The sequence below is a fragment of the Hippocampus guttulatus genome, chromosome 18 (assembly GCF_054856545.1).
Source record: "Hippocampus guttulatus isolate MCC_2025c chromosome 18, RoL_Hgut_1.0, whole genome shotgun sequence".
NCBI classification, from domain to species: Eukaryota; Metazoa; Chordata; class Actinopteri; order Syngnathiformes; family Syngnathidae; genus Hippocampus; species Hippocampus guttulatus.
This window is the reverse complement of record NC_141278.1, coordinates 10646341-10672570: the sequence shown is the minus strand read 5'-3', so window position 1 is coordinate 10672570 and position 26230 is coordinate 10646341. Positions and strand designations below refer to the sequence as shown.

The 26230-nt window shown below is 42.0% G+C and overlaps 1 protein-coding gene across 2 annotated transcripts in view; it reads left to right on the top strand.

Moving 5' to 3' along the window:
• Positions 1 to 26230, top strand: part of gabbr1b (gamma-aminobutyric acid (GABA) B receptor, 1b) — a 154491-nt gene that overhangs the window by 11694 nt on the left and 116567 nt on the right. The window contains exon 2 of one of the 2 annotated variants that reach the window (XM_086136028.1): positions 15631 to 15711. In XM_086136028.1, the coding sequence (XP_085992154.1) occupies positions 15639 to 15711 (73 nt within the window). In that variant the 5' untranslated portion in view covers positions 15631 to 15638. Of the gene's footprint in view, positions 1 to 15539; positions 15712 to 26230 lie in introns of those variants that run through there. The other variant, XM_086136027.1, reaches the window with a different exon arrangement.

Here is a 26230-nt window from a genome sequence, read left to right as displayed (position 1 = left end):
AAACACCACCACAGCTCTCCTTTTTTCGGAGCTGCAACAAAAACTTATTTAATAAAGCAGCGACACAGTTCACTGAACCAACAGCAAGTTATAACATTGGAAGCATGTCACCAGGAAGGAGCCATCTTGGAGTCGACGTATTACCGTAATGACCACACAAAAGATGCACCGGATTTTAAGGCGCTCGGTGAGCTTTTAAGAAAATTGAAGACTTTTTGGTGCGCCCTATAGTGCGGAAAATGCGGTAATTAATTTGTATCTTCAAATTCGTCTCATTCATTGCAAGCCTCTCGAGCCTCGTCGTCGTCAAGTTTAACCCTTTAAGGGTACGGCGGTCACTACAGTGGACAGCTTAGTTAGGTGATGTACTTTAGATAGCACAGAGGACATTTCGGGTTGGTTTTATTGGAACTTGGCTTTGAAGGTCACAGCGAGGCACAGGAAAGTGAGCGGCGTCGACGTGCTCTCGTAGCGGACTTAGGAAAGAAATAGCCATCAAAGCGGACGATGACAATTATCGCTCGCTCGCCGATTTCAGGCCAAGGAAGCGACCAGCTGAAGTTGGAATGGATGATGGCAGACCCGCGGTGGATGACATCAGAGCCATTATACGCCGCACCTTCGTTTGACGTCGTTTGCAGTGCACAACACGAGCTCATCAGCATAATGTCGCAATGAGTTTCAACCTTTGAATAATTTTTATCAGATCGGTAGTGAGCTGGCACATATTCTGTGGTGAGGGATTACATTTTGCCATTTGCTATTAAATTGACACTTCCTTGTCTCTCCAGAAATGAAATTGACACTACACTCCCATATTTTTTCAATTATCCTGACTGGAGGCTTTTTTGTAGCCACAAGAGGAGAAGTATCCAGGGAAATCCGGACTATTGCTTATCCTTATCTTTAAAATCTCAAACCTTTAAGCCGTGTCACCGAGCACTTTCCCCCTTCATATAGAACCCAATGAGCCATTTCTTATTATTGTCAAAGTCTATCTACCTAGCTGGATCTAAACTGTGAGCAGTGGTACACAGACATAGACACACAGGGTGTTATTTTGCTCTTTGAAGGTCCTGAACAATTGTCCTCAATTTATGTGACAGAAAAGTGTTCGACTAACCTGTGCCCCGGCCTTCTTTGGCTCAGGGACCTGTGGCGAGCGGAGACTGTGATGGAAGTCTTCAGCCTTGCCTCAGGCCGACACTCGGCTGGCGAGCCGAGAGCGCTTCCTTGAAACGGGCAGATTATATACACTGCACGGCAGATCAGTTAAAATTCCAGTTCAAAGTGACAATGCGGGTCGTGTCCTGTCCGCAGTTGATTTGTTTTGTGACTCATTCGCTTCTTTCATCGAATGAGAAATGATGTAGCCTGTTGTTGTTGCGGTTGTGTGAAGAACGACAAAGTTGCAGTTCTCCGTGAATCAGCAGTATGTTACACAAAGCTTTTTTGTGCACGGCGTGATGGGCGGTCGATCCGTACCAATGGAAGGTCAATCCGTCGCTGACGGCCTCGAGTTTCGAACGGCGGACTGACGACTGATGGAAACTTTGACACTGACGGAATAAGCGCCAACTGAATCGAGTTTTGGCTTTCACCTGAACCGTCATTAACCTGAAAAGCAAAGACGACCAGAGGCAAATAAGGTTTTAAGCCACACGTTGGCATTTGGGCGCATTCGCCCCGTCCAAACCACAGAAACTTCCTTTGTGACCGCGTGAGGGCTGCCATTGCCAGCGCCAACTTCTAAAAGCTGGTGTTCCTCAAGGGCAACGTGGGGAACTGTTGATGAGCAGTAAAAGTGTTTTAACGTATTTTCCGCATTATAAGGCGCACCAAAAAGCATTCAATTTTCTCAAAAGTCGACAGCACGCCTCATAATCCGATGCGCCTTATATATATGGATCAATATTCTGATTTCTTGGACAGAGAATTTAAAATGTTCTATAAAGCGCTTTGTTACAGCTGCAGCGGTTGTGAAAGCTTTACATTGTATTCCCTTTAGTGTAACTCCATCTAGTGGCTGTATAACGCAACTGCAGTCACTATTGTAGCTTCTATTCTATCCGCCTTATACCAGTAAGTATTCTCCAGTAAGGAATCATATTTACGCGGTCCAATCCTTCCTTATAACATAATTTCCCTACGTGGGATATGACGATGGTACATGTCCTTTATGTACATGCAAGTATGTGTACAAAATACACATGCAACAAGACAAGCAATAAAATGCAAAAATATATGGTCCAAAAACTGTTTATAACACCAAAAATGAAGCCTACAATACAGGTTTAGCAACAAAATACAGTATAACAAATTTAGGACTATTTGCTACAAAATGAGACTAGTAACAGACCTGGTGGCTTTTCTTTCCACTCACTCACTGTCTCTAACTCGACCCCCCCTCGATCGCCACCCAAGACAGCATTGCTCAGCTTATGTCGTGCAATGAACTTTTAAAGCCAGCCACGGGACGCTTCGAAGTCCTCGATGCCCAGAGTTAGCGCGATGGAACTCGCCTTCTCTCTAATTAGCGCTCCGCTCCAGTTAGCTGAAGGTTTTTAAGCTTGATTACAGGTGAAGCATTCCAGGAAACGTTCGTTTACTCGACCTTCCGTCGAGCCGCAAGCAATTTACTCTGAGCAGCTAATCGGATGCATTCCACAGATCTAGCTACAGTATCTACACACATAGATATTGAGGTCCCTCTTGGCCAATGGGAGGCCAGGATCATCGGTAGGAGCCAATGACAGAGCAGCTATAAGTATGTTCCGTTCAGGAAACTCGGAGCTGTGAACAAAATAAAGAAATAAAAAATTGTTCACTATTCCAGTAAAACTCATGCTAATAGAGTCACATGTCGCCATTTTGGATCCAATGAGATTAAATAGTGGCATGGAGTTATTCTGTAGTATCGAGCGGGACTTGCTTGTGTTTGCGCCACTGCGGGTACCCGAACTTCCGTTGTTATGAATCGATCGTTAATGTAATATTCATTCATTCATCTTCCGAACCGCTTTATCCTCACTAGGGTTGCGGGGGGGGGGGGGGGGGGTGCCAGAGCCTATCCCAGCTGACTTCGGGCAGTAGGCGGGGGACACCCTAAATCGGTTGCCAGCCAATCGCAGGGCACACAGAGACGAACAACCACGAATGCCCACACTCACACCTCGGGACAATTTAGAATCTTAAATCAGCCTGCCATGCATGTTTTTTGGAATGTGGGAGGAAACCAGAGTACCCGGAGAAAACCAGCGCAGGCCCGGGGAGAACATGCAAACTCCACACAGGGAGGCCGGAGCTGGAATTGAAGTCTGCACTGTGAAGTCGATGTGCTAACCACTGGACTACCGGGCCGCCCTTAATGTAATATCATAGTCAAAATTTTAATGCATAGATTTTTATTCCGGGTGAGGGAATTTCTGTTTGAAAGAAGTCCGTAGATGGGAATATTTACTGTAATGCGGTGCACCCTATTTATCAAACCAGTTTGAAAATAGGCCATTCATTGAAGGTGCGCCTTATAGCCCAAAGCACCTTATAGCACGGAAAATACGGTCATGCCTTTTTATGTGTCAAGTGGTCCAAACTTTTTCTCAATTAATAAAAATGTGTGCTGTTCCCCTTATAAACACTTTTTTACTGATGGTCCTAAAATAGCGGCAACAAACTCTCATTTAGCGATTACGGACGTGTAGTTAAAATAATGATGCCGAATGACGGATTTTGGAGGGTGTAGAGGTAAAGCTAATGGAAATGGATTTCAGGTTCATGGTTCATCTAATTTTAAGCAAGTCCAATTCCCTCCCATTTCGCTCAGTAATTAATACCACTGCGTATCAGCGTGGGAGGAAGCTGGGAGGATGACATGTCTTGTTTTTGCTGGGAGGATGACATGTCTTGTTTTTTTTTTTTTTTAATAATTATTTGTGTACGACAGGCTGATTGAACACTCAAAATTGTCCTTAGGTGTGAGTGTGAGCGCGGATGGTTGTTCGTCTCTGTGTGCTCTGCGATTGGCTGGCAACCGGTTCAGGGTGTCCCCCGCCTACTGCCCGAAGATACCTGGGTTAGGCTCCAGCACGCCCCGCGACCCTTGTGAGGATAAAGCGGATCGGAAAATGGATGGGTGGATGATAACTCCTCATATGTGTGGAACCTTTTGGAAATCGCTCAATTCAATTTTGATTGGTACCGAGCGGTTTTCTTATTTTTATTTTTTTTTATCTCCGTCGGTCTGTCTCCCCTCCATGCTGCGTCACCGTGCTTCTTACTTTAGTTGCATTTCTCATCTTTTAATTTGAATCTCCCTTGCTGCCGCCGCATCGCTTTTCCTTCCTGTGGTTTGTCACACCGTTGAATGCAGCAAGTGCGGTGTGAAATCGTCCCCCCACGAGCAAGAATACACTCACAGTCCCAACCGCAATCTGCACTTCTCACATTCCCTTTCCTCTCTGCTCCTCTTCTGCTCTTCTCTCTCCGCTCCTTCTCTTTTCTTTTCAAATATTTGCATGGTCGCCGAAGCAAGTTTTTTTTTTTTTTCCTGTGGCGCATTACAAGGAGGCCAAATGACATGACATGAATAACAATAATGATCGCAATCATCATAATAAGACTACAGAAATAATAAAAGAGCTTTATCTCAAGAGTCGCTCAGCAGCAGAGTTGGTCTTATTTGGGGAATGTGGAAACTCAATGATTCATGGCATGTCTAATTCAAAAGTGGTCTAGTGTGTGTGCGTGCGTGTGTGTGTGTGTGTGTGTTGTTAAGAATGCAGCGAGTATGTCTGGTGTGAGTGGACAGAGGGTCTGTGCGAGCACATTATTGTTTAGCTCTTGTGCAGATTGTAATTGGATTCATTTTGAGGCACTTGCCTCTCTGTTGCCTGTCAAAGCCCCTGCCCTTTCCTTCAAACTCGGGCATCGATTGTGGCAAACCTGAGAATCGTCATTTAGTATGTGTATAAATATATATTATATTTTTTTTCCCAAGGAATTATGTTCAGCAGGAAGGATGCAAAGTGTTTCACTGAAGCTTGAAATAAGAACAGGGAGGCGTTGCTCTGAATATTTATAGTGGCAGAACTTTTTGTTGTTGTTCGTTTTTTTTTTTTTTTTGCGGGAAGTCAACACGGAACGGCTTTCTCAAACTGATTTGAGTTTTAATGGTTGTTAATCATGTTGAACTACTCCCCGAATGGTGTGCTTTACAACGGCAAATCAAATGTTCGCTTCCTCTTCCAGGTAATTCACGTTGATTGATCATAAGCCCCTCCGAGCTGTTTAATTTTATGTACGTAAGCCACCTGGTAACTGTCAAGTGGCGTAACATGATCCCCCCCCCCCCCCCCCCCAGGCGGGTGTAGTTTTTTAAAATGATGCTGAAAAGCAGAGCCCTTTTTTGGCTGCACCGACTTTCCCGTGGACTTGAGTCTGTTATTTCCGTACTGTAATGCCAGATATGTGCGCTGAGTGGAGTAACCCTAAAATGTGGGTGTTGCCTTCGCGTGCATTTAACTACCGTAGTTTCCACACTATCAGGCACCTCGGAGTATAAGGGGCATTTTCAATGAACTTTTAAAACGGTTTACATATATATATATAGGGCACACCTATAACTCACGTTATAGCTAACGTCAGCGGTGGCTGCACTCGCGACTGGGTGCTTTGCATTGATGTGGGAGGCTAAACTTGAGCTGCTTCGATGGTCAGCAAACTCCTCCTTACAAATTAGGCACACCACTCTACCTTTATCAATAGTGACGTCAGGGCGTTTTTGGAATGTACATTTCCCATTCATTGGGCCGAGGACTCCTCACCGTTGCTTAGCTAGCCCGTCCAACTCCAATGGGAGCTAATCCGCTTCTGTTAAACAAGCCCAAACATAATGACAGCCAATCAATGTCTACTTCAGGTTGTGACTGACAGTTGTTTCCCCACCCTCAACACCTCGAACACAGGACGCTAACACATAAAAAGCAATATTATAAAAAGGCAACCCATCTACAGAAACAATAAACCTTGCGATTAAAATTGAGATTAATGCGATTAAAAAACAACACGCTAAATGTGACTGTAATTAATTAGTCGCAATGAAGGCGATCATTTGACACCTCTATGTTTGCGGTTCATTTTTGACGGTGTTTCTTACCACATATCGTGGAATATTTGTGATATTGCAGCATGGCAGACGGAGAGGAGGCAGTGGCGATTGTTTGTTGTTTGTTTTTAGCCGAAAAAAAAAGCGTCCTACAAAGATAAGGCCTCGGTCAAAGGAGTGCTGACAGCACGAGCGTGCACTTTTTGCCGTGACTGTTTTGCTTTTGGATTCCCCGCCGTGCGTCCTCGCCCTCTGGTCACCTCGATTTCTGATTGACTGCGTGTTATTGTGAACAGGATGCATGCGCGTTTGTCCTTGGGGCACACCACAAACGGGGCCAAAACCGTCCAACATGTTGACTATCCCCCATTTGAAGTCAGAGCGGCCCAAACGTCCTTCTGAGCAGACCAGCTTGTTGTTTTCTTTTTGCAGTTTTTTTAATGAGTTATCCCATAAAAAGATAAAGCTCACTTGAAAATTCTATATGAATTCCACGGCAATCATTTTTTGGGGTTGTGATTTCAATCAAATTTTTCCAAAGTTATTTTTATTATGTACAAATTGCCCGGCGCTGAATGCTAAGTATTCTGATCTGGGGATGAATATCTAAAGTTTATATCCTATATTAACATTACATTGTATTTAACCCTGTCAAGGACAGCGGTTACTACAGTGTACAGCTTATCGGGTTATAGGTTATCATTATTTGTGCATGAACGGGTTAAATATTGGCTGTGTACAGTTTAAGAATTTTCTTCTTTTTTTTTTTTATTCACATGGAAGTTTTTGTGTTCCCATAATGTATGTAAAGAGGATTAATAATCCGCGAGGTGTGAAGCATGAACCACGATACGGTTTTGGGAAAGCTGCAGGTGTCCTCATTGTCAATTTATGGCATCAAATGATTCGAGCCGCAGTGACGGGTGAGATTAGAAAGATGAATTTGATTTGGTGCTTTTGCCACCCCGCCGACGGAAGTTGACTCGGCACTACCAACTGGCAACAAAAGCACACAGAAGACTGTCGCGGCTCTTCTGAACAGAATGACTCCCCCCCCCCCCCCCCACACCCCCTTTCCCCTCTTAAGGATTATAAAAAAGAGCTTTCAGATCAGCATGAATCAGGGTTTTTGTTGGCATGAAAAAAAATGCATGCAGCATATACATTATCAATAAATAGCCACGGCATGGAGTGTATAATTATTATTATTATTTTTTCCAATCTGTCAGTGAGAGGGGATAGGGTGGGGGCTGGGGTGAAAAAGCGATGATGAGAACCGTGCAAGACAAACCATCATTGGGTGCCTAATCCACACACAGGAGTGAGTGCATGTGAATGGTTGCTAAGCAACAGCGCTAGCCAGATTTGCTGCCTTTTTTGCAGTCAGAGGAGGACACTGATTTTTTTTTCTTCTTCTTCCTGTGTGTGAAGTTCTCTTGCAAATATTTTGGAACCACGTCCAACAATATTCGTTGTCACCTACGAGAAGTAGATGCTTGTGAATTGACGACGCAAGTTGGCAGGTGTTAGCCCAGAAGGCCCCGGAGCCCAGTAAACGTACGACACAGTAGCTTTGCTCACTGATTGTCGTAGCTCACATTTGTCCTTTGTGCCAGGAGCTATTAAGGGAGTTGCACACTCTGGTCATCTTAATTTAGCCTTTTAATAGAGTCGTGGTCACGTATTTTCCTCAGGATCTGTTTTGCTGCCGTTGCTATGATCTTTTCTGATCTGTCCCTTTTGGCAGCTATTTTGCCGGACAAAACTACCAGATGAATTAAAAAAAATTATATTAACTGTCCTACCGGCTTTGCTTCCTATATCATGATATAAAAGTTTCGATGTGCTGCATGAGCTGGCTAATGTCTCAATTTGCACTTTGGATGCATTTCAATTGTACCATTTAGTGCTGCTGTTGTGTACCTCCGCCCTCGTTTTCAACATGATGCTTACTATAACTGCCTCTGTATCACTTTATGATGATCTGGTGAAATTGGCCAGGCTCCCTCCTCGAGCTCCCATGATTATTTCTTCTAGGTGCGGCAGGATCGTATACAAGTAAACCATTGGTCAGCGATGGTTTACGTGGATTCAAATGGAGGCAAAATAGGCCTGCCGGTGAATCTTCATGTTTTTGTGACATTGTGTCACGATCGGCCATTTCCTCCTCTATGCATGATCATTTTATCACGTGTACTGGAGCGTGAATTGCAGCTAGGATGGGTCACATTTGAACCGGGTCAGTTCTGATTCACGGTACTCAATGGTACCAATTATTGGTACTTTTATGCGGGTCTTTGTGGTAATAAATGTTAATTTATTCAAGAATCAAATCCCCAAAAACTGCAGTCGTTAAAAAAAAAAAGACAAATCAGAAAACATCACAAATTTAAAACACATGAGCCAAACAGAATGAAGTGAAAATAAAGTTCACATATTACAATTAAAGTACAGTCAAACCTCGGTTTTCGAACCGCTCTGTTTTCGACCAGAAAATTTGAAATTTTTATGCCTCGGATTACGACCGTACACCGGTTTTCGACCAAACTGAGCAAACCCGAATATGCCACTGAGCAAACGTGTTTGTTGTGATTTACGCAAATCTGACTGTTTTTATGTCATTTCTGCATAGTGTATTAGCCCCGAATCATGGGCTCATAAAATAGTTTTGGATTTAGAAAAAAATCGCATAAACGGATTATGGTCGAAAAGTGAGGTATGACTTTATAAATAAGGTAAACAATGAATGATCACAAAATACAACACAAGGAACACATTTCAACAGTAATACAAATACAATACATTTTCACAACCGGATGACCACACGCTGCACGATTAGTTCAAACCAAGCTTGGACCAAAACATCGCAAAAGAAAAAGAAAAAAAAAGCTTGACAAGGATGTGGACAACAACAAAGAGAGTAACCGATTATCTATTACCGTATTTTCCGCACTCCCAAGGCGCACCCAAAAATTTCTCAAAAGGGTGCCTGATAATCCGATACGCCTGATATGCGGATCAATATTCAGATTCCGTGGATGTTGTATTTTAAATGTTCTGTAGAGCACTTGTTACAGCTGCAGCCGTTGTGAAAGCTCTCGATAAATAAAGCTGTATTGTATTGTATTCCTTTTAGCGTCGCTCCATCTAGTGGATGCATAATGCAACCGCAGCCACTATTGTAGCTTCTATTCTATGCGCTTTATAATGCGCGGCGCCCTATTTGTGAAAGGTTTTCAAATAGTCCGTTCATTGAAGGTGCGCCTTATACTCCCAAGCACCTTATAGTGTGGAAAATACGGTAATCATTTCAATGTACCACGATCTAACGCGGCATGTAATGCTCGCCACATTTTGATCATAAGCTTTCTCTATTTCATCCATATGAATTATAAATTATATATACAGTCATACCTCGGTTTTTGACCATAATACGTTCCAGAAGGCTGTTCGAAAACTGATTTGTTCGAAAACTGAAACCACGCTCTTTAAAAAAAAAAACACGTCTGCTCACAATGGAACGTTCGACGAGGAAGCGTCACTTCCTTGTCTACCCGAGGAAGCGTCACTTCCTTGCGTGAGGAATGCGAGAGGAGTCAAGTGGCGCATTCAAGTGCGCTCAGTTTGTACGAGAACCAAAATTCGGTCATCATCCGAGGCATAAAAACCTAGAAATTTTTGGTCGAAAACCGATTTGGTCGTTAACTGAGACGTTCGAAAACCAAGGTTTGACTGTGTGTGTGTGTGTGTGTGTGTGTGTTTGTATATATATATATATATATATATATATATATATAGTATTGATCTAAAACACAATTTATTCATATTGTAACAATGATAAAACCGCACACAAGTCCATCCTCCACCACGTTCGACCTTAAGCATGCGAGGGATCGAGAGGCTTTACCGTCGCTACGATATTTCATAAACAATATGGGTTTGGCATTGGTGCATTCGAGTGCGGTACGGAAAACGTCAACTTGTTCACTCCTGCGCAGTAACAACTAATAAAGACGTGATTTGAATGACACATGGTAGTGTTTAGAGTTCATGTACCCCCATTTAGATTGATGTCTGCCAATCAACTATCATGTTGAGGGAAGCAGTCACATTTTTGCCTTGGAATTACTGTCAAAGCCGCGGAGCAATGTCTGTGTTGGTCCCAAAGCTCGTCATAGAAGGATTTTGATGACAACACAACAGCATTGAGTTGTTGAGTGCTTGAGCGCTTTTCAACATTAATTGATTCATATTGGATTAATAACCGTGAAAAAAAAAAGGCTGTGTCCTAGCATGCTACGAGAGGATTAATCAGAGAGCAGCTGTGTCAATTGACTCAACTGGCACAGTATTTACAGGATGTGTCACGGCGCCTCTCTGCTCCCTTTGTCGTACAACTCTGACAGTAACCACAAACACAGATGAGATCTCGGCTCTCAGAGCAGATGTGCGGGCAGGTGTTGAAAAATATTTTGGAGTCATATTTGTCTTTCGAATTCTGAAATGGTCTACTTCTTCAATTGCATATGATAATTTACTCTGCTTCAATGATCCAAGGCTTTCTCAAAGTCAATTTATTATCGCAAAGAAAACTATCCAACTTGAGCTGCTTCCTCTGTGATATCTCCGCAATAAACTTTCGCAACACTTGTTCGCATCACTTGTTTTAATGGTACACAACTTGGCACTCGTCTGCCGATCTCGCCAATCTCGTCTCGCGAGAACGGAAATCTCGTCACGAGAGATCAAAACAACAATGGCGGAGATTGTCAAACTGCGATAGTTGCTGGAAAAAAAGATTTACCGTAGTTTTTTTGACTGAGGAATTTCCTTGCGTCCCAAAAACGCACATTATTTGGAACTGTGCGTCCCGCAGGAAAATTATGCGTCTAGGACGCGGGACGCAGAGGTAACGGCTATTTAGTTGTCCCCTGACCTCAACACTATTGAGAATCTGGAGGCCACTCTTCAAAGGGAGGCCATTGTGGTTAAACAGCAGTCCGCCTTCAGACTGATATGAAAGACTAAAAATATTTATGTACTTAAAATCTAAGGACAATACCCGACACGGATCGATTGCAAACCGCGTCTTTCCTTCACTGCACTGGCTTTTTTATTATTTGGAAAGGGAGTTAGCGCAGTTCCATTCCATATCCAAAATATTTTGCTGATTCTGACATTGAGAGTCAGTAACTCAGAAGTGAAGCATTGTTGAATAACTCATCTCGCCAACCACAATGACAGCCAGCCGACGCCTCATTTGCATCAAAATGAGATGTCCTCGAAAGCAAATAGATAACATTTGTGTCTGTGCAGCCAGCTGTAATGTCAGGCAAGGAGAAAAGGAGTGCTTGCACTGACAAGGAAGACGACTCTTCTTCCAAACTTCATTCTGTTGGAGTGCAGCCAACAACGCACTGTGAACATGTCAAGATTTTGGACACGGGTTCTTTGATGAAAAATTGGTTAGCAACGCTTCCTTGAAGCAAGAATGTTCTGGATTTGATTCCCGTATTATAAGTCACTCCGGAGTATAGGTCGCACCAGCCACGAAATTCATAAGAAAAAAACCCCATCTGTAGTCGCACTGTAGCATAAGTCACATTTTTTTAAATCAAATGTTATCAAATTCATTTGATAAAATCCAACACCAAGAACATACAGTACATGTCATCTTGAAAGGCAATTTAAAATGAAACTAAAATAGAGAACAACAGGTTGAATAATTGTACAATATGCTAACGTCACATGACGCATGAACAACGAACGGAGAACGTGCCTGGCATGTTCACGTAACGCATTAAGAGTTATTCAGATAATTTTAGCATCAAGAACATGCTAACAAGTTTCTCAAAGCATCAGTGTCACTCCAAATCGCTAAATCCAACGAAATCTTCATCCTCTGTGTCACTTTTAAACAACTCCTCCATCTTTGGAGGAAGAAGATACGGCGCTTCCTCTTCTAGTTCGCTTACGTCAGACTCATCGTCGTTTTATCAACACAGCCCTAGAGCGCCCTCTTGTGGTTTAATGTGAAAACAACACGTGAAATGATATAAAAATGTGTTAATAATTTCACGCATAAGTTGCACCCCCCGGCCAAACTATGAAAAAAACCAACGACTAATAGTCCGGAAAATACGGTAGATGTAGATCACTGCTTTTACTATTTTACTTTACTGTTCAATGTTGAAGCCGTATCGAAATTAGACGGTCGGGTGGATAATATTTGCATTCAATCTAAAGTTTGATGCCGCCAGTTTGCTCGTGACCAAGAACAGCGCATGTGTTAGGAGATTGCTGGTCTGGGGTTGTATGCGTTTTTGTTCATCAGGATAACCTAAAAACGACACAGGAAAAGCAACGTCGTGTTGATTTCTGTTTGTCGTGAGCTTCACCCTTTGATATTGTGAGACCCAAGATGACTTTGAACAATTTCTTAAGCGTACCTCACCGTTAGCCTAATGAGGCCAGAGGTTGAGTTCCACTGTGATTGTTTACGGAGTAGGTGTGGCAAGAGTACTTGAACTTCCTGTCCATTACCCAATACTGTGTGGCAACTCATGATGGTACAGTGATGCACCACATACAAACAAATGTAACATTATGCATCAAGTAAGAACATCTTTGAGGCATGCCTGAGAATTTTTTTTATACATTTTCAAAATAAAAGGCACCTGGGATGCCCGATAAATATTTAGCTGTGCAGTGGGGAGCCTACTGACTGTCATTTTTTTAAACTTCCTGTCACGTATGGGTCTTCACCCCAACAACTAAAAAAAAAAAAAAAAAAAAAATCGATTCTATTCAAGGATTATAAACGACGGAGTCTTTTTTTGGCTTCATCTTCTCGCAGCCCCTCCAAAAAGAGAAATTTCTGTACTAATATTTATGATCTTTGAAGAGAATAAGAGATAAATTATGGACATACACAAATACAGTGAAACTCCTCTACAACGAAATCATGTTTGCAGCAAGAAATCTTTCACAACGGGGATTTTCACACACACGCAAAGAAATTACAAAATTTACGATCAGCATTCACTTTCACTTTCATCAATTTCTTGGATAATGTCTTTTATTTTGCTTCCTCCGTCTTTCATTTTGATCACTTTTACCCTCTCTTCCAGCGTCAGAGCTCTTCTTGTCTTAGCTGCTTGACATCCAAAGGTCCGTTTTGTAGCCTTTTTAGCAATGCAACATTCTTGCTGCGTCTGAAACTATCAATAACAAATACTTCCTGGACTACTGCGCATGTGTAAACCAGTGTAGTGGTTGCTGTTGCCGTTTCCAAACGAAGCAGTAGAGGTCGCTGTTGGATTAGACTTCGTCGTAGTGAAACTCGTCGTGTGGCAAGAGCAGGGAAAAAAGATTTTGTAGAACGCAACAGTTTTTTTTTAGTTGTATTGGGGGCAAGAGAGTGGGAATGGGGTTAATGCATGAAGATTTTTTTCACATTAGGGGGTATTTTCGCCCATGTAGGTTTCGTTGTCGAGGAATTTCACTGTATTTGTTATACAGTGGCAATTTCATTTCAGGTTTATGGAGCGCAAATTCAGAACCGTTATTCATACTTACAACATGATGAACTGCAACTATATTGCTTCAGACAACAATGTGTATGCAGAAAAGTGGTGAAGATTGCACGACTGTCTGTGTCCTATGTGTTGTGTTGTGTTATTTTTGTTATTTTGACTTCAAAATGGCGCCGCATGAGTGGCTGCCTTTCCAGCAACTCCTATATTTTGTTGTTCTACTTCTTCCTTTCATAACTTTGCTGCTGTGAATTGGGAATTTCTCCATTGCGAGACTAATAAAGGTTTTCTTATCTTGTATATATACATACTGTAAATATATATATATATATATATATATATATATATATATATATACACTTTTTTTCTTTTCAAAATACATAGCGATCCACAGAGCCAATTGATCTGGAATTAAACGTTCAGTAGAACATGCAGCGTTCTCTCCCCGTGCTTGTGTGGTCTGCGTTGTACTTTCACGAGTATGGAAAATAAATAGATGGTCTGCATGACCATTGTTATCAGATTATCTTTATAGGTTAAAAAAAATGCATGACTCACATGATGTTTCTGTGTAGTTTATCACTCGATTGTTATTTAAATACGTTTTCGAAATTAAGGGAGTCGTTGCAATAAAAATTCCGACAGATTATCAGGCACACTGTCGGCTTTTGAGAACATTTTTGGAGTGCAAAAAATACGGTAATAGAATATCGGTTACTCTCTTTGTTGTCATTCACATCCTCTTCAAGATGTCTTTTTTTTTTTTTTTTTTTGTGATGTTTCGGTCCAAGCTAGGTTTGAATTTATCGTGCAGCGTGTGGCAGGTGCTCCAAGTGGAAGAAAGATAATTCCGGCTGTTTTGGTGGATAAATACATCTTCAAAATTCCTAGCTTGAGTGAGCATTCTACAGGCTAGCAAAAGAAGAGGCAAGGTGTGGCGCCGCTGTTTACGGTTCAATTGGCTTTCAGATTAACTGGGCCCCCTGATACCAGCTGTGGCCATTCGGGCAAAATCAGTCCAGTAATTTTGCGTTTTTCCGTCTGCAGATTCATCACAACCTTTGTTTAAATTGTTCAACCACGTAACTTATGGTTAAATTGGTTGAGCGTTATTATTTCTATTTTTATTTATTTTTGGGGGTGAAGAGAAAAACTCTTACCTGGCTGAGTTTCGGCTGTCGCTTCAGCCTTCATTGGAGCCGTCAATACAAAGTCCTAAAAAAAAAAGACAACGACATGCCACCAGGAAGTATTGACAACTCCGATGAAGGCTGAAGCGACAGCCGAAACTGTCAACCAGGTAAGAGTTTTTTTTTTCCTTCACCCCAAATCAATCAATCAATAAATTGTGTGGAGAAAAGAAACTTTGAACTAGAATATGAAGCTATTTTTCATTTTTAAATGTACATGCATTTGTTTATTTATTTTGACATCTCCATGTTTTTTAAAATGGAAATAGCCTTAGTATTGCCTTTATTTGTGTACGAAGTACCTTTTTTTTAGTTAGTTTTTTTTGTTTTTTAAATGTACATATTTTTTTCAGCGCCAGATGACTTCAATATGCTTCGTTAAAACATTAAAAGAAGAAGAAGAAGAAAAAACAGCCTAGCGGTAGCGCACCCTACTTATCTACATTGTGTCGATCGAGCTCACCACTGCCATCTGTCAAATATGCGTGGTACTTTCCGGGCTCAACCGTGCACTTTCAGTCACCTGTACTGCCAGTTCGAAAGACAAATATAGATCACACGCATTCATTATGTCTCATGTAGTATAGAGATGGAGAGCTGGGATCGGCTCCAGCTTGCACGCAACCCTCGTGAAGATAAGCCGCTCAGAGAATTGGATGGATTGTTTTGTTGTATAAGTTTTGAAAGTGTTTATCTCTTGTTTTTTTTTTTTTGACACGACGAAAGGAAAAACACAGTGATGTAAATAGTGCTGTCTCTTTATACTAAATGCATACTCTGTTTTGTTTTGTTTTTTTCCCAGGTGGAAAGATGGTGCCATTCCTTCTTTTCTTCTTTGCTGCCTCACCCTTACTCAGCGCATCTGCACACAATACATCTGCTGGTAATGAAGACGCTACTCCGGCGTTTCTTTGGAACAATGTCTCAGCTTGTCCGGAGGAAGCAGTTGTCACTGCGACAGTTTTGGTTTTGAAATTTTGAACAATTTCAAGGTCTTCATAGATTGGGATTGAAAACGGGCTTGAATTTCCGAGTATCGTGTGGCTATTTGGACCTCAAGGAGCCATTGTGATTCTTCCGGACAACGGGGCGGGGCTTCATCTTGCCTCTTTCCATCCGAAAAAAAAAAAAAAAAGAACTAATTAAGTTACCAAACCCTTTCATCGCCTGACGTGTTCACAACACTGGGCCTCATTTATTATGAAACGCGTAGGAATGTTCGTGAGTGAAAATCGCCGTAAGGTACCGACCCGTTTTGTTCGCACAACAGCGGCGAATGTTGATGAATCGGAATTCTTTCCAAATCGCCAAATCAAGCACGAAGATATCCATAAATCATCCCTTCGATGCATACGCACGTCAGTAAATGAGGGCCCATGTTTCCATTTTAACCCTTTCCTGCACCCTGTAACCTGATAACATGGTCCCAGCTCCTGTAAGCTGTCCACTGTACTGACCACTGTCCCTCAAAGGGGGCTCAATTTATTTTAAAATAAGCCTCTATCACACAGCAGTGTTTTTTAAATGAAATCGACTAACAAGCAGAGTTGAAAGTAGTTTGGCCAGCTGATACAGTTTGACTTCTAATTTTAACTGGGGCCAGGTCGGGTCTCTTTTGGCATATAGAAGCTCCAAACCAAATGCAATTATTGTCTGATCTGGCTTTTCAAAAATGTTTACATGGGCAGTAAAGATTGCCGGCACCGCTGTGCGCTCCTGGTTTGCACCTGGCTTTCAGACGCTGCATTTAAGAACGCAAAGTCAGCCGTCGCAGTTCATCTCCGGTTAGATAAATCGCATTGAGCGTGCTAAGCGAATGTATTTATTTTCAGAAATATTGCCTGTTTGGGACACGCAATCCTGGGTGCCGCCTTTTTTGTAGATGAATTTTGAGGTGAATTTGCATGCGCAGTCAAGTTTGGGTTAAGGATTAAATATTGAATTTCCAAAAATAAAATGACCTAAATTCAGACTCTGCAGATCCTTATTTAAAAAAAAACAAAAATTCAAAATTCCACTCTTATGGACATTGAAAGATACTTCTATCATGATTTTTCAGGCATATCGCCGAGCCCGAACTCCATCTCGAATGCATTCTTCATTCGACATGTTGTAATACAGTGAAACTCCTTTAGAATGAAATCATGTTTGCAGCAAGAAATTTTTCACAACAGGGGACTTTTCACTGTAGCAAATTTTATGTCAGATGTAAACACGAACACAGACAAAAAACGTTTATGTGTCCTTTTAATTTTTATTCCAATAGTTCATAAGTATGAGCATATACTTATTTGACACTTCAAAAGAAAAAAAGGGAAAGAAATTGCAAATTTTACCATCAGCATTCACTTTCACTTACATCAATTTCTTGCATTATCTGTCATTATGTCTTTTATTTTGCTTCCTCCATCTTTCATTTTGATTACCTTTATCCTGTCTTCAAGCGTTAAAGCTTTTCTTTTCTTAACTCCTTGGTATGCAAAGGTCCGTTTTGTCGCCATTTTAGCAATGCAACGTCTGTGCTGCGTCTGAAACAAATACTTCCTGTACTACTGCGCATGTGTAAACCAGTGTGGTGGTTACTGATGCCGTTTCCGAACCAAGCAGTAGAGGTCGCTGCGGCATGCTGAGGTTGGATTAGACTTTTGCGGAAGGCTTGTTTTCATTGTACTGAATCTCATTGCGAGGCAAGAGCAGAGAAAAAGATTTCGAATAACGGAACAGGGGGACTTTTCGTTGTCGGGGGAGGAGAAAAGGGGCTTTCATTCATGACATTTTTTCACACTAGGGGGTATTTTCACCCATGTAAGTCTCATTATAGAGGAGTTTCACTGTACCCCTTGTTGGGTCCGGTCTATTTTTTGGCATGTGTCACCAAAAAGCTAAATAAAAAGCACACTGATTAGATGACCATTATTATATACGTTGATACTTTCTGAACAGATCTCTTGTGAAATATGCCTTGTGTGACATGCTAACATTTTCCGTGATATCATGCATGACGACGATACATTTTAACGAATAGGGAGAAGTTCTCACACTGTGTTCTTTAGTATGAATACTTGTTTTTTCTTAAAGAGCTATCTAGCATTCTCGCAACTTTTCTGTTCTCAAAACATGTTCTGATAACTTTGGTAACTGTGAACTGTAGAACAAAAATGCTAAATTATTCAATCCTAACTTAATAAATACATACTTGTATGTATTTATTTATTTTTGTCATATTAGACAAATCTTTGAACACCAGGTGGGTTTTCGGATGGCAACTCATTTTGTATGAATCATTGTTGTAGCCAGCAACTTCTTTGAATCTTATTTCAGGCCATGGATGAGGAATATCTTGCTTCTCCGAGTCCCTCGCGTACTACTTGGTTCACATTCCACCACGTCGCTTCTGTCCTTGGTGTTGTCTGCCTAATACAGTGCTGTGAAAACCCCCCCCAAAAAAACAAAATCACCCTTTTCTGCATTTTTATCAACTTCATAAACCATACCACCTCCAGCTCTGTCTCCTGTCTCCTCTGTCTTCTGCTCATTGCTAGTCTTCGAACCGTCCAACATGGCTGGTCAAACGACCACTTTCCTGCCACGGATCACCCCGGACCTTTCTCCCCACCCTTTGTACTCTCTTCTTTCGCTTCTCTTCCAAATTGCCCCGCTCTGAACACTTAATCCTAATGTACTTGACCTCTTGCACCTTTTCCACTACTCTTCTGTGTAATCTCAGCATTCCACCAGCCCTCCCTTTATTCCCACACGTTGTCCATCTTGCCGCGACGACGCTTCATTGCTCGCTCTGCCGTAAATACCTCCTCCTCTCTCTTCCACCTGCTCCCTTCCTCTCACTGCAGTCTGCAGATCACGATGTGATCTGCGCGCATCAGCGTCCGCAGAGACTCCCTGTATAGTGGCGCGCCAAATTGGGATGGGAATTTCATCAGAATCTGGTGATTCCGATTCCGTATTTGATAGTGCGTATCTCTCGGGTTCTTTAGCAGTTCTCCTATAGATTCTTGTTGGCTCTGGGAGTAAAGTAATACAAGTGATGTAGGACATCACTGATGTCATTACCATTATATAGAATACAAACTGTGCCCGCCTAGTGCTTGTGGTGTCGCAAGATAGGAATACAGAAGTCCCGGTATGCTTCATCAATGCAGCTGTTATCATGAGGTGAAATATCTTGGGCAAATTGGTCTGTGAAGAGGCTCAATAGTTCCCAATTGGCCTTGCGAGACTTTATATATATATATATATATATACCGTATTTTCCGCACTATAAGGCGCACCTAAAAGCATTCAATTTTCTCCAAAGCCCACAGTCCACCCTATGCAGTCATACCTCGGTTTCCAACCACGATCCGTTCCAGAAGGCTGTTCGAAAACCGATTTGTTCGAAAACCGAAACCACGCTCTTTTTAAAAAAATCTTTATTGAACACGTCTGCTCACAATGGAACGCTACTCGAGGAAGCGTCACTTCCTCGTCTACCCGAGGAAGCGTCACTTCCTCGTGTAAGGAAGGCAAGAGGAGTCAAGTGCCGCATTCAAGTGCGCTCAGTTTGGTCGAGAACTGATTTTCGGTCGTAATCCAAGGCATAAAAAACTAGAAATGTTTGGTCTAAAAACCGATTTGGTCGAGAACAGAGACGTTCGAAAACCGAGGTTTGACTGTAATCCGATGCACCTTATATATTGTGTTAGTCTCCATATTGCCCATTGAGTTGTTTCCCTGTTCGTGTTCCTACGCCATCTAGTGGTGATTATTAGCAGGAACCAATTGTAACCAAAAAGGAATCTGCCCGACACGAACTGACATGTGCGTTCGCCAACACAGCTCTGTGCAGCCACAATGAAACCTAAGATAATACCAAAAGCATAGTTAAGTACTGACCAAACGAAGGAAGAAGGAGACAACCAAGACTTGGAACGATATTTCGCTCCTTGTGGATGTGAGCCCATGAGGTTTGTGTGCCTTTTCATTGAATCAATCTTCTTGACAACTTTTGTCTGTAATTTATTGTTTTGTTATGCCATTTGCATTTATGTTTCCTGTCCGTTTTTGTCACCATGTTTTTGTTACAGCTGCAGTTATATAAAAAAGCTGTATTGTATTGTATTCCCTTTAGCGTAGCACCATCTCGTGAATGCAGAGCAAAACCGCAGCCACTATTGTAGCTTCTATTCGATGCGCCTTATGTCAGTGTGCCCCATAAATAAGAAAACAGTTTTAAAATAGGCCATTCATTGAAGTTGCGCCTTATAATCCAAAGCGCCTCATAGTGCAGAAAATACGGGATATAAATAATTGATGTTTACATATATTCAGTATCCATCCATCCATTTTCCAATCCGCTTTATCCTCACAAGGGTCGCGGGGGGTGCCAATCGCAGACATATATTCAGTCAAATGCCAAAATGCCAACAAATGTTACTCAGCATTTTACAAACAATGGTGTTTGTTGAGCCGATTACGCCTCGGTGTAGCATCACTGAAGTGTGAAGTTGAGCTCGTTTTTGCATTTGACCAACTTGTATCATTCATTATGCGATGCGCGCGTGTGGATGTACGCCAAGACACACCTGAACGATTGATGGAATCTGCTTCAATCACATCGGTGTGATAGGTCTGACAAATATAGGTGAGTTATTGCGTTAGATGCATTATGTTGACACGGCGCGTTGTTACGCTGCCGCACTATTTATTTATTTCGTCGTGACAGTCTTGTATATAACCTGCGATTCTTCAAACGTGTTAACTGATTGCAAATCGTTTACATCTGCAGCAAAATGCATCCAAGAATTCATTCTCTCAGCCACATGTTTGGATGTAAAATGTTGACCCCATGTGGAAAAAAATATATAACAGTGAATTCCTGTTTTTAAAACTCATTAAAAAATGTAAATCATTTCAACCTGAAAAACAACTTTCAGATCTATTATTATACATTACATTCATGCTCATAATGAGGGTATGTAAACTTCTGACCACCTTTTTGTAAGGGTGACCTCTTTTTATTTATACGGCATATACGGTACTTAAGTAGCTACGACGCCGATACTGGATGCTATTTTTTTAAACTCTGACAGGTCAAAAACATTTCGCACTGAATGGTTTAAAAGCAATTAAGTGGTTGTTTCCGCACATCCTCGCGATTTCGTTTCTGTTTAGCATTCCGCAGCTGAGGTCTCGAGACCTTTCCATCTGTTGCGTCAGTCCAACTCTTAGCATGAAACTCGTCGGACTACTCTTGGGACTTGTCGTGGTCGAGGGCTATTCCCCCCCCCCCCCCCCCCCTCTGTCAAAGATAGAAATCCGAACTCGCACCTAACAGGAGATGGGGAAGCTAATGAATATCAGCTGTAAACCCATCATGCTTATTATTATGACCATTTGGTTTTTCAGTTAAGAGTGAAGGCACTGATGCCGCACTAATACCCAGAGGCAGCTGTCCCATCCCTGTAATATACACACAAACCTGCTGTCAGATTAGAGCGCTGCCATTTCCTCTTTGTGCCGATCATCGGAGCCAAGGTGTTGGGGGTGGGGGGGGGGCTCTCTTCAATGGGAGTTGCCTCCGCTAGGGCTTTCCCGGCCTCTGGTGAGTAATGAAGCGGATGTTTAGCATTTAGGCTGTTAGACTGTGCTTGACCCGTTATGGAATGACAGACTGTAAATGGATTGTTCCCCCCCCCCCGCCAAGGAAGATGTAGTGAGAGACAGAACAGGGAATAGGCAGATGATGGTTGTGACGGGCTTTTCAATGAAATTGTGTCACAGTCTATGACAAGGAATGCCATCTCGTCGCTCTCTCGCTCATCTCGTTGATTCCGAGACCAAATCTCCCCGCCCCCTCCCCTTGTGCTGAAATGGATTAGTGACGCCTATAGTGCGAAATAAGGCGACGAGAGCTGTGCATCAAGGTCACTCCCCATCTCCATCAAAGCTCGACTGACCTCTTCATCAAAGAGTCTGTTCCCATTCTTCTGGCATATTCTCCCCCCTCTGGTGGCATCTTTATCGCTGCCTCTGCCTCCCACAGTAATCTGTTCTATTAAAAGGCTGCTCAGGTTTAACACACTGAAGGTGCCTCCTCGCTTGGATTTGGATTGCGCTTTTTGACATTATTCTCCAAATATCACAAGCCCGACATTTTTTTAACTCCTTCGTGCACCCTGCAGTAACCTGATAACATGATAAGGTGTTCACTCTAGTAACCACTGTCCCTGAAAGGGTTCATGAAGTTTCTGCTTCAGTTTTTTTTTTTAGTTCCTGCCTTTCAATACATAGTTATTAAATACGAATACATACCGTATTTTCTGCACTATAAGGCGCACCGAAAAGTCTTCCATTTTCTTAAAAGCTCCCAGCGCGCCTTAAAATCCGGTGCGCCTTGTGTATGGTCATTACGAAATACGTCAACCCCAAGATGGCTCCTTGCTGGAGACATGCTTACAATGTTATAACTTGCTGTTGGTTCAGTGAACTGTGTCGCTGCTTTATTAAATAAGTTTTTGTTGCAGCTACGAAAAAAGGAGAGCCGTGGTGTTGTTTTTTAAAACGCACACTTTATTAATAGTTTTCACAGTCTCAACAAATATAGGTACGTCTTTGTCCGTCTCCGTGCCTTCTCTTCTTCCGTTCGACTCGAGAGGCGTTCATGACCGCCTCCGAAAAACGTAAATTAACGATTCCTTCAATGAAACTACGAAAATGGAAAACAATGCTTCAAAACAGAAAATCCGGCGAGGAAATCACAAAATAAAGCTAGAATTTATTTTTTATTTATATTATATTTTATATATTTTTTTATTTATTTTCCTCATTTGTGAATACAGTACACAACAAAGGAATAAATAAACACTTCAGAGACAATCCAGTCTCCTGCATTTTACTGACATCTGATCGTTCTGTTGGAGCTACGCTCAACGAAATGCCAAAATAAATTCTGTAGGGGGGGTATAAAATGTATTTTGTGATTTCCTTGCTTGATTTTCTGTTTTGATGCATGATTTTCAATTTTCGTAGTTTCATTGAAGTAATCGTTAATTTACGTTTTTTGGAGGCGGTCATGAACACCTCTCAAGTCGAACGGAAGGAGCTTAGCTCCATCTAGATTTGGATGCCTTGTAGATTGCGTATTATAATCCAGTGCGTCCAATATATGAAAAAAAAATTACAAAATAGGTCATTCATTGTCGGTGCGCCTCATAATCCAGTGCGCCTTTTAGTGCGGAAAATACGGTACTGCCTTCTTTTTACTAGCTTCAGTGTTTTGGACTGCATTTCGAGAGCTCATTTAGGTTCTAATGCCAAACTAAATAAAACTCATTTCAGACAATACAATTTAAGGCAATTTGGTGTTCTGTCCGCCTGTCCGTCGATCTCTTATCATATGTGTCTTCAAATCATAATCAGAGCTAAGATGACAGCTCCAGCACACGCATGACGGCTAATTCCATGCATGGCTGACACACAATCAACTGAGTTGAGACCATCCCTCCGTCCATCACATTCTGATGTCGGACTAAGAATGAGTATTAAATGTTTTTTGTTGTTGTTTTGGGTGCGATATACTGTAGTTTGAGAAGAATTTTTTATTTCTAGATGACTACATTTTTGCCGATCACATAGACCTAATCAGAGCCTTGACATTAAATAAAACATATATTCTGTCAGTTTAAATGCTTCAATGTACTATAAAGTCCAGATTTTACATTGGTTTGTGTCCCTGTTCAAGTTGGGAGCATTGTAGCTGTTGAACTGCATGCTGTTTGAATCGATCCCCTGTCGATTAGTGCTGCCATTGAATGGTGATTACTCAGATTTTTTTTTACGCAAGACCTAATACGATTGGATGGGCCCTGGAGGTCCAACTCAATCTTTCAACCTTTCCATCAATGTTCTATTCCTTCCAAGGATCACATTTAAGCCTTTCGTGCTCCCTGTCACCTGATAACATGAATAAAAGAAAAATATGTACTTTCCATTTGATGAAGCGTGTATTTATTTTGGTACATACTTCATAACTATATTTCTATTGTTTGAAAATGGATGTTACACTTAAGTGAGTTGAAAAGTTGACATCTGGAGCACATTGATTATTTAATATTGAACAATTTTACAACCTTAGTCAGTTAATATTAGCGTTTCAAATTGGTATTACTGCTACTACCGTGTATTGCATGATGCACCTGTTTGAGAAGATTTTTGCAGGCCGAGAATTATTTTTTGTCTTCTGTCCATGTATATTGGGGTAGCAATCGAGACATTTGCTGTTTTCTAACTCTTAGTCACTCATATTCCCAGTAGCAGGTATTTGTTGAAGCATTTATAGTTTTTCTAATTTCATCACTGTATTGATGAATTGATTGAGTAACACATGGACACGAATGATCCTAGGCCAACTTTACATCATCCACCCATGGAGGTCTGCTTGTTGCTCTGTATTAAACGTACTTTATCAGGGAATGAGAGGAGCCGCTTCAATTGGCAGGGAATCAAGTCCCATGTGTTCACACCCACAACAGTGCAACCCCCCCTTTTTTTTCCCACCACGCTACACCCCCCCCCCCCCCCCCCGTATGCACCTGTGAAAATACCAAACCATCGTCTACCTTAGCTCCACACAGCTTTAATCTGCGCCTCGTGCTAGCTGAGCACGAAAATTGAGCCCTGAGTGACCACTGCATGGCATGCCGCTGCGCCAGCGCATTACTCGTTTAACGAAGCGGAGCAAAAAGTACAGCTTTGCTACTGTTAGCAATAAATTGTACATGGCCACTCAAATGACTGGCTTATCAAATGTATTGATATTTTCATTTGGGAATTGATTTTTGGAGCATAAAAATCTGACATCATACATCTCAATTTGCTCGTGACAATTGATTGACGATGTCATTAAGTGGACAGTCAGCAGTTGTAATCGTGAGTAGTGTTGTATTTACTACTTATTTGTAGCCGCTGCTATATTTTTTGCTAGAATAATTAAGACAAATGAACATCTTCAATGAAGCCCGAATTCAACATGACACATTCTGGGATGGCAAGATTCCATATAACATCCATCCATCCATTTTCCGAACCGCTTGATCCTCACTAGGGTCGCGGGGGGTGCTGGAGCCTATCCCAGCCGTCTTCGAGCAGCAGGCGGGGGACACCCTGAATCAGTTGCCAGCCAATCGCAGGGCACACAGAGACAAACAACCATCCACGCCCACACTCACACTCACACCTAGGGACAATTTAGAGCGTCCAATCAGCCTGCCATGCATGTTTTTGGAATGTGGGAGGAAACCGGAGCACCCGGAGAAAACCCACGCAGGCCCGGGGAGAACATGCAAACTCCACACAGGGAGGCCGGAGCTGGAATCGAACCCGGTACCTCTGCACTGTGAAGCCGACGTGCCAACCACTGGACTACCGGGCCGCCCTCCATATAACATGCAAAACCAAAAACTGCCAACCTCACTGCAGGAAAAAGCTATGTCTATGACTTCTTACTTTATATATATATATATATATATATATATATATATATGTATAGTTCGGGTGTCTTGTGTACATGAATTAATTTTGTTAGATGCTGTTTTGAGCGGCTAGGGGGTCTATACCAGAATGCGCCCGCTGGCCATAGCAAAAGATTCACAGCCCAAACGGTGCTTTTATTTGTTTTAAGGTGCTGAGGGAGTGTTGCGCTTGAGGTCACGGTGAATCACTGTGGATCCCTTCATATAAAATAGTTCACTGTAAATTAACGGGCACATTAGGAAGAAATAATTGGAAAATGAGTCTTGTGTGTGTGTGTGTGTCTGCCTTTGGCACTTTTCAAACCTCTCTTTCTCGTCTCCTTCCCTCCGCCCCGATTCATCTCAGTCTTAATGGCGCCATCTGAGGCCAATACTGATTAACTGCACTTTTCATCCCACTGAAACCACAATTGCTTATTGTGAAAGCCTGGCTCGATTCCAAAATCAACTTGGATGGCAGCAGTAAACCTCAAATGAATACTAGTTGTCTTGTTGGACAGAAAGCGCCTTGCATGCCTAACGAGCATGACGACGGTAGATCAGATTAGGTGCCGATTACCTGTTAACCGAAAACAAAACTGAAGTCGCCATCTAGTGGGCGAAATGTGGCACGCTTTTGGTTTCCAAAATTACCTCTACTACATTTTTATTTATATTCCTTTTTTAAATTTTTGATTCGTGCCTTAAACATGTGAAAGGCAACTACGGTAGTGGCTATCATGTATGTCATAACAAAGATAATGGGTTTGAAATGAATGCTCTCTAGGTCATCAAGCGACTACTTGAACGCTTACATTTTGAATTGGCCAGAAACCTAGGGAGGCCCTGAGGGGACACGGAAGAAAACTTTGCGGTCCCTCGCAAAGTTTTGCA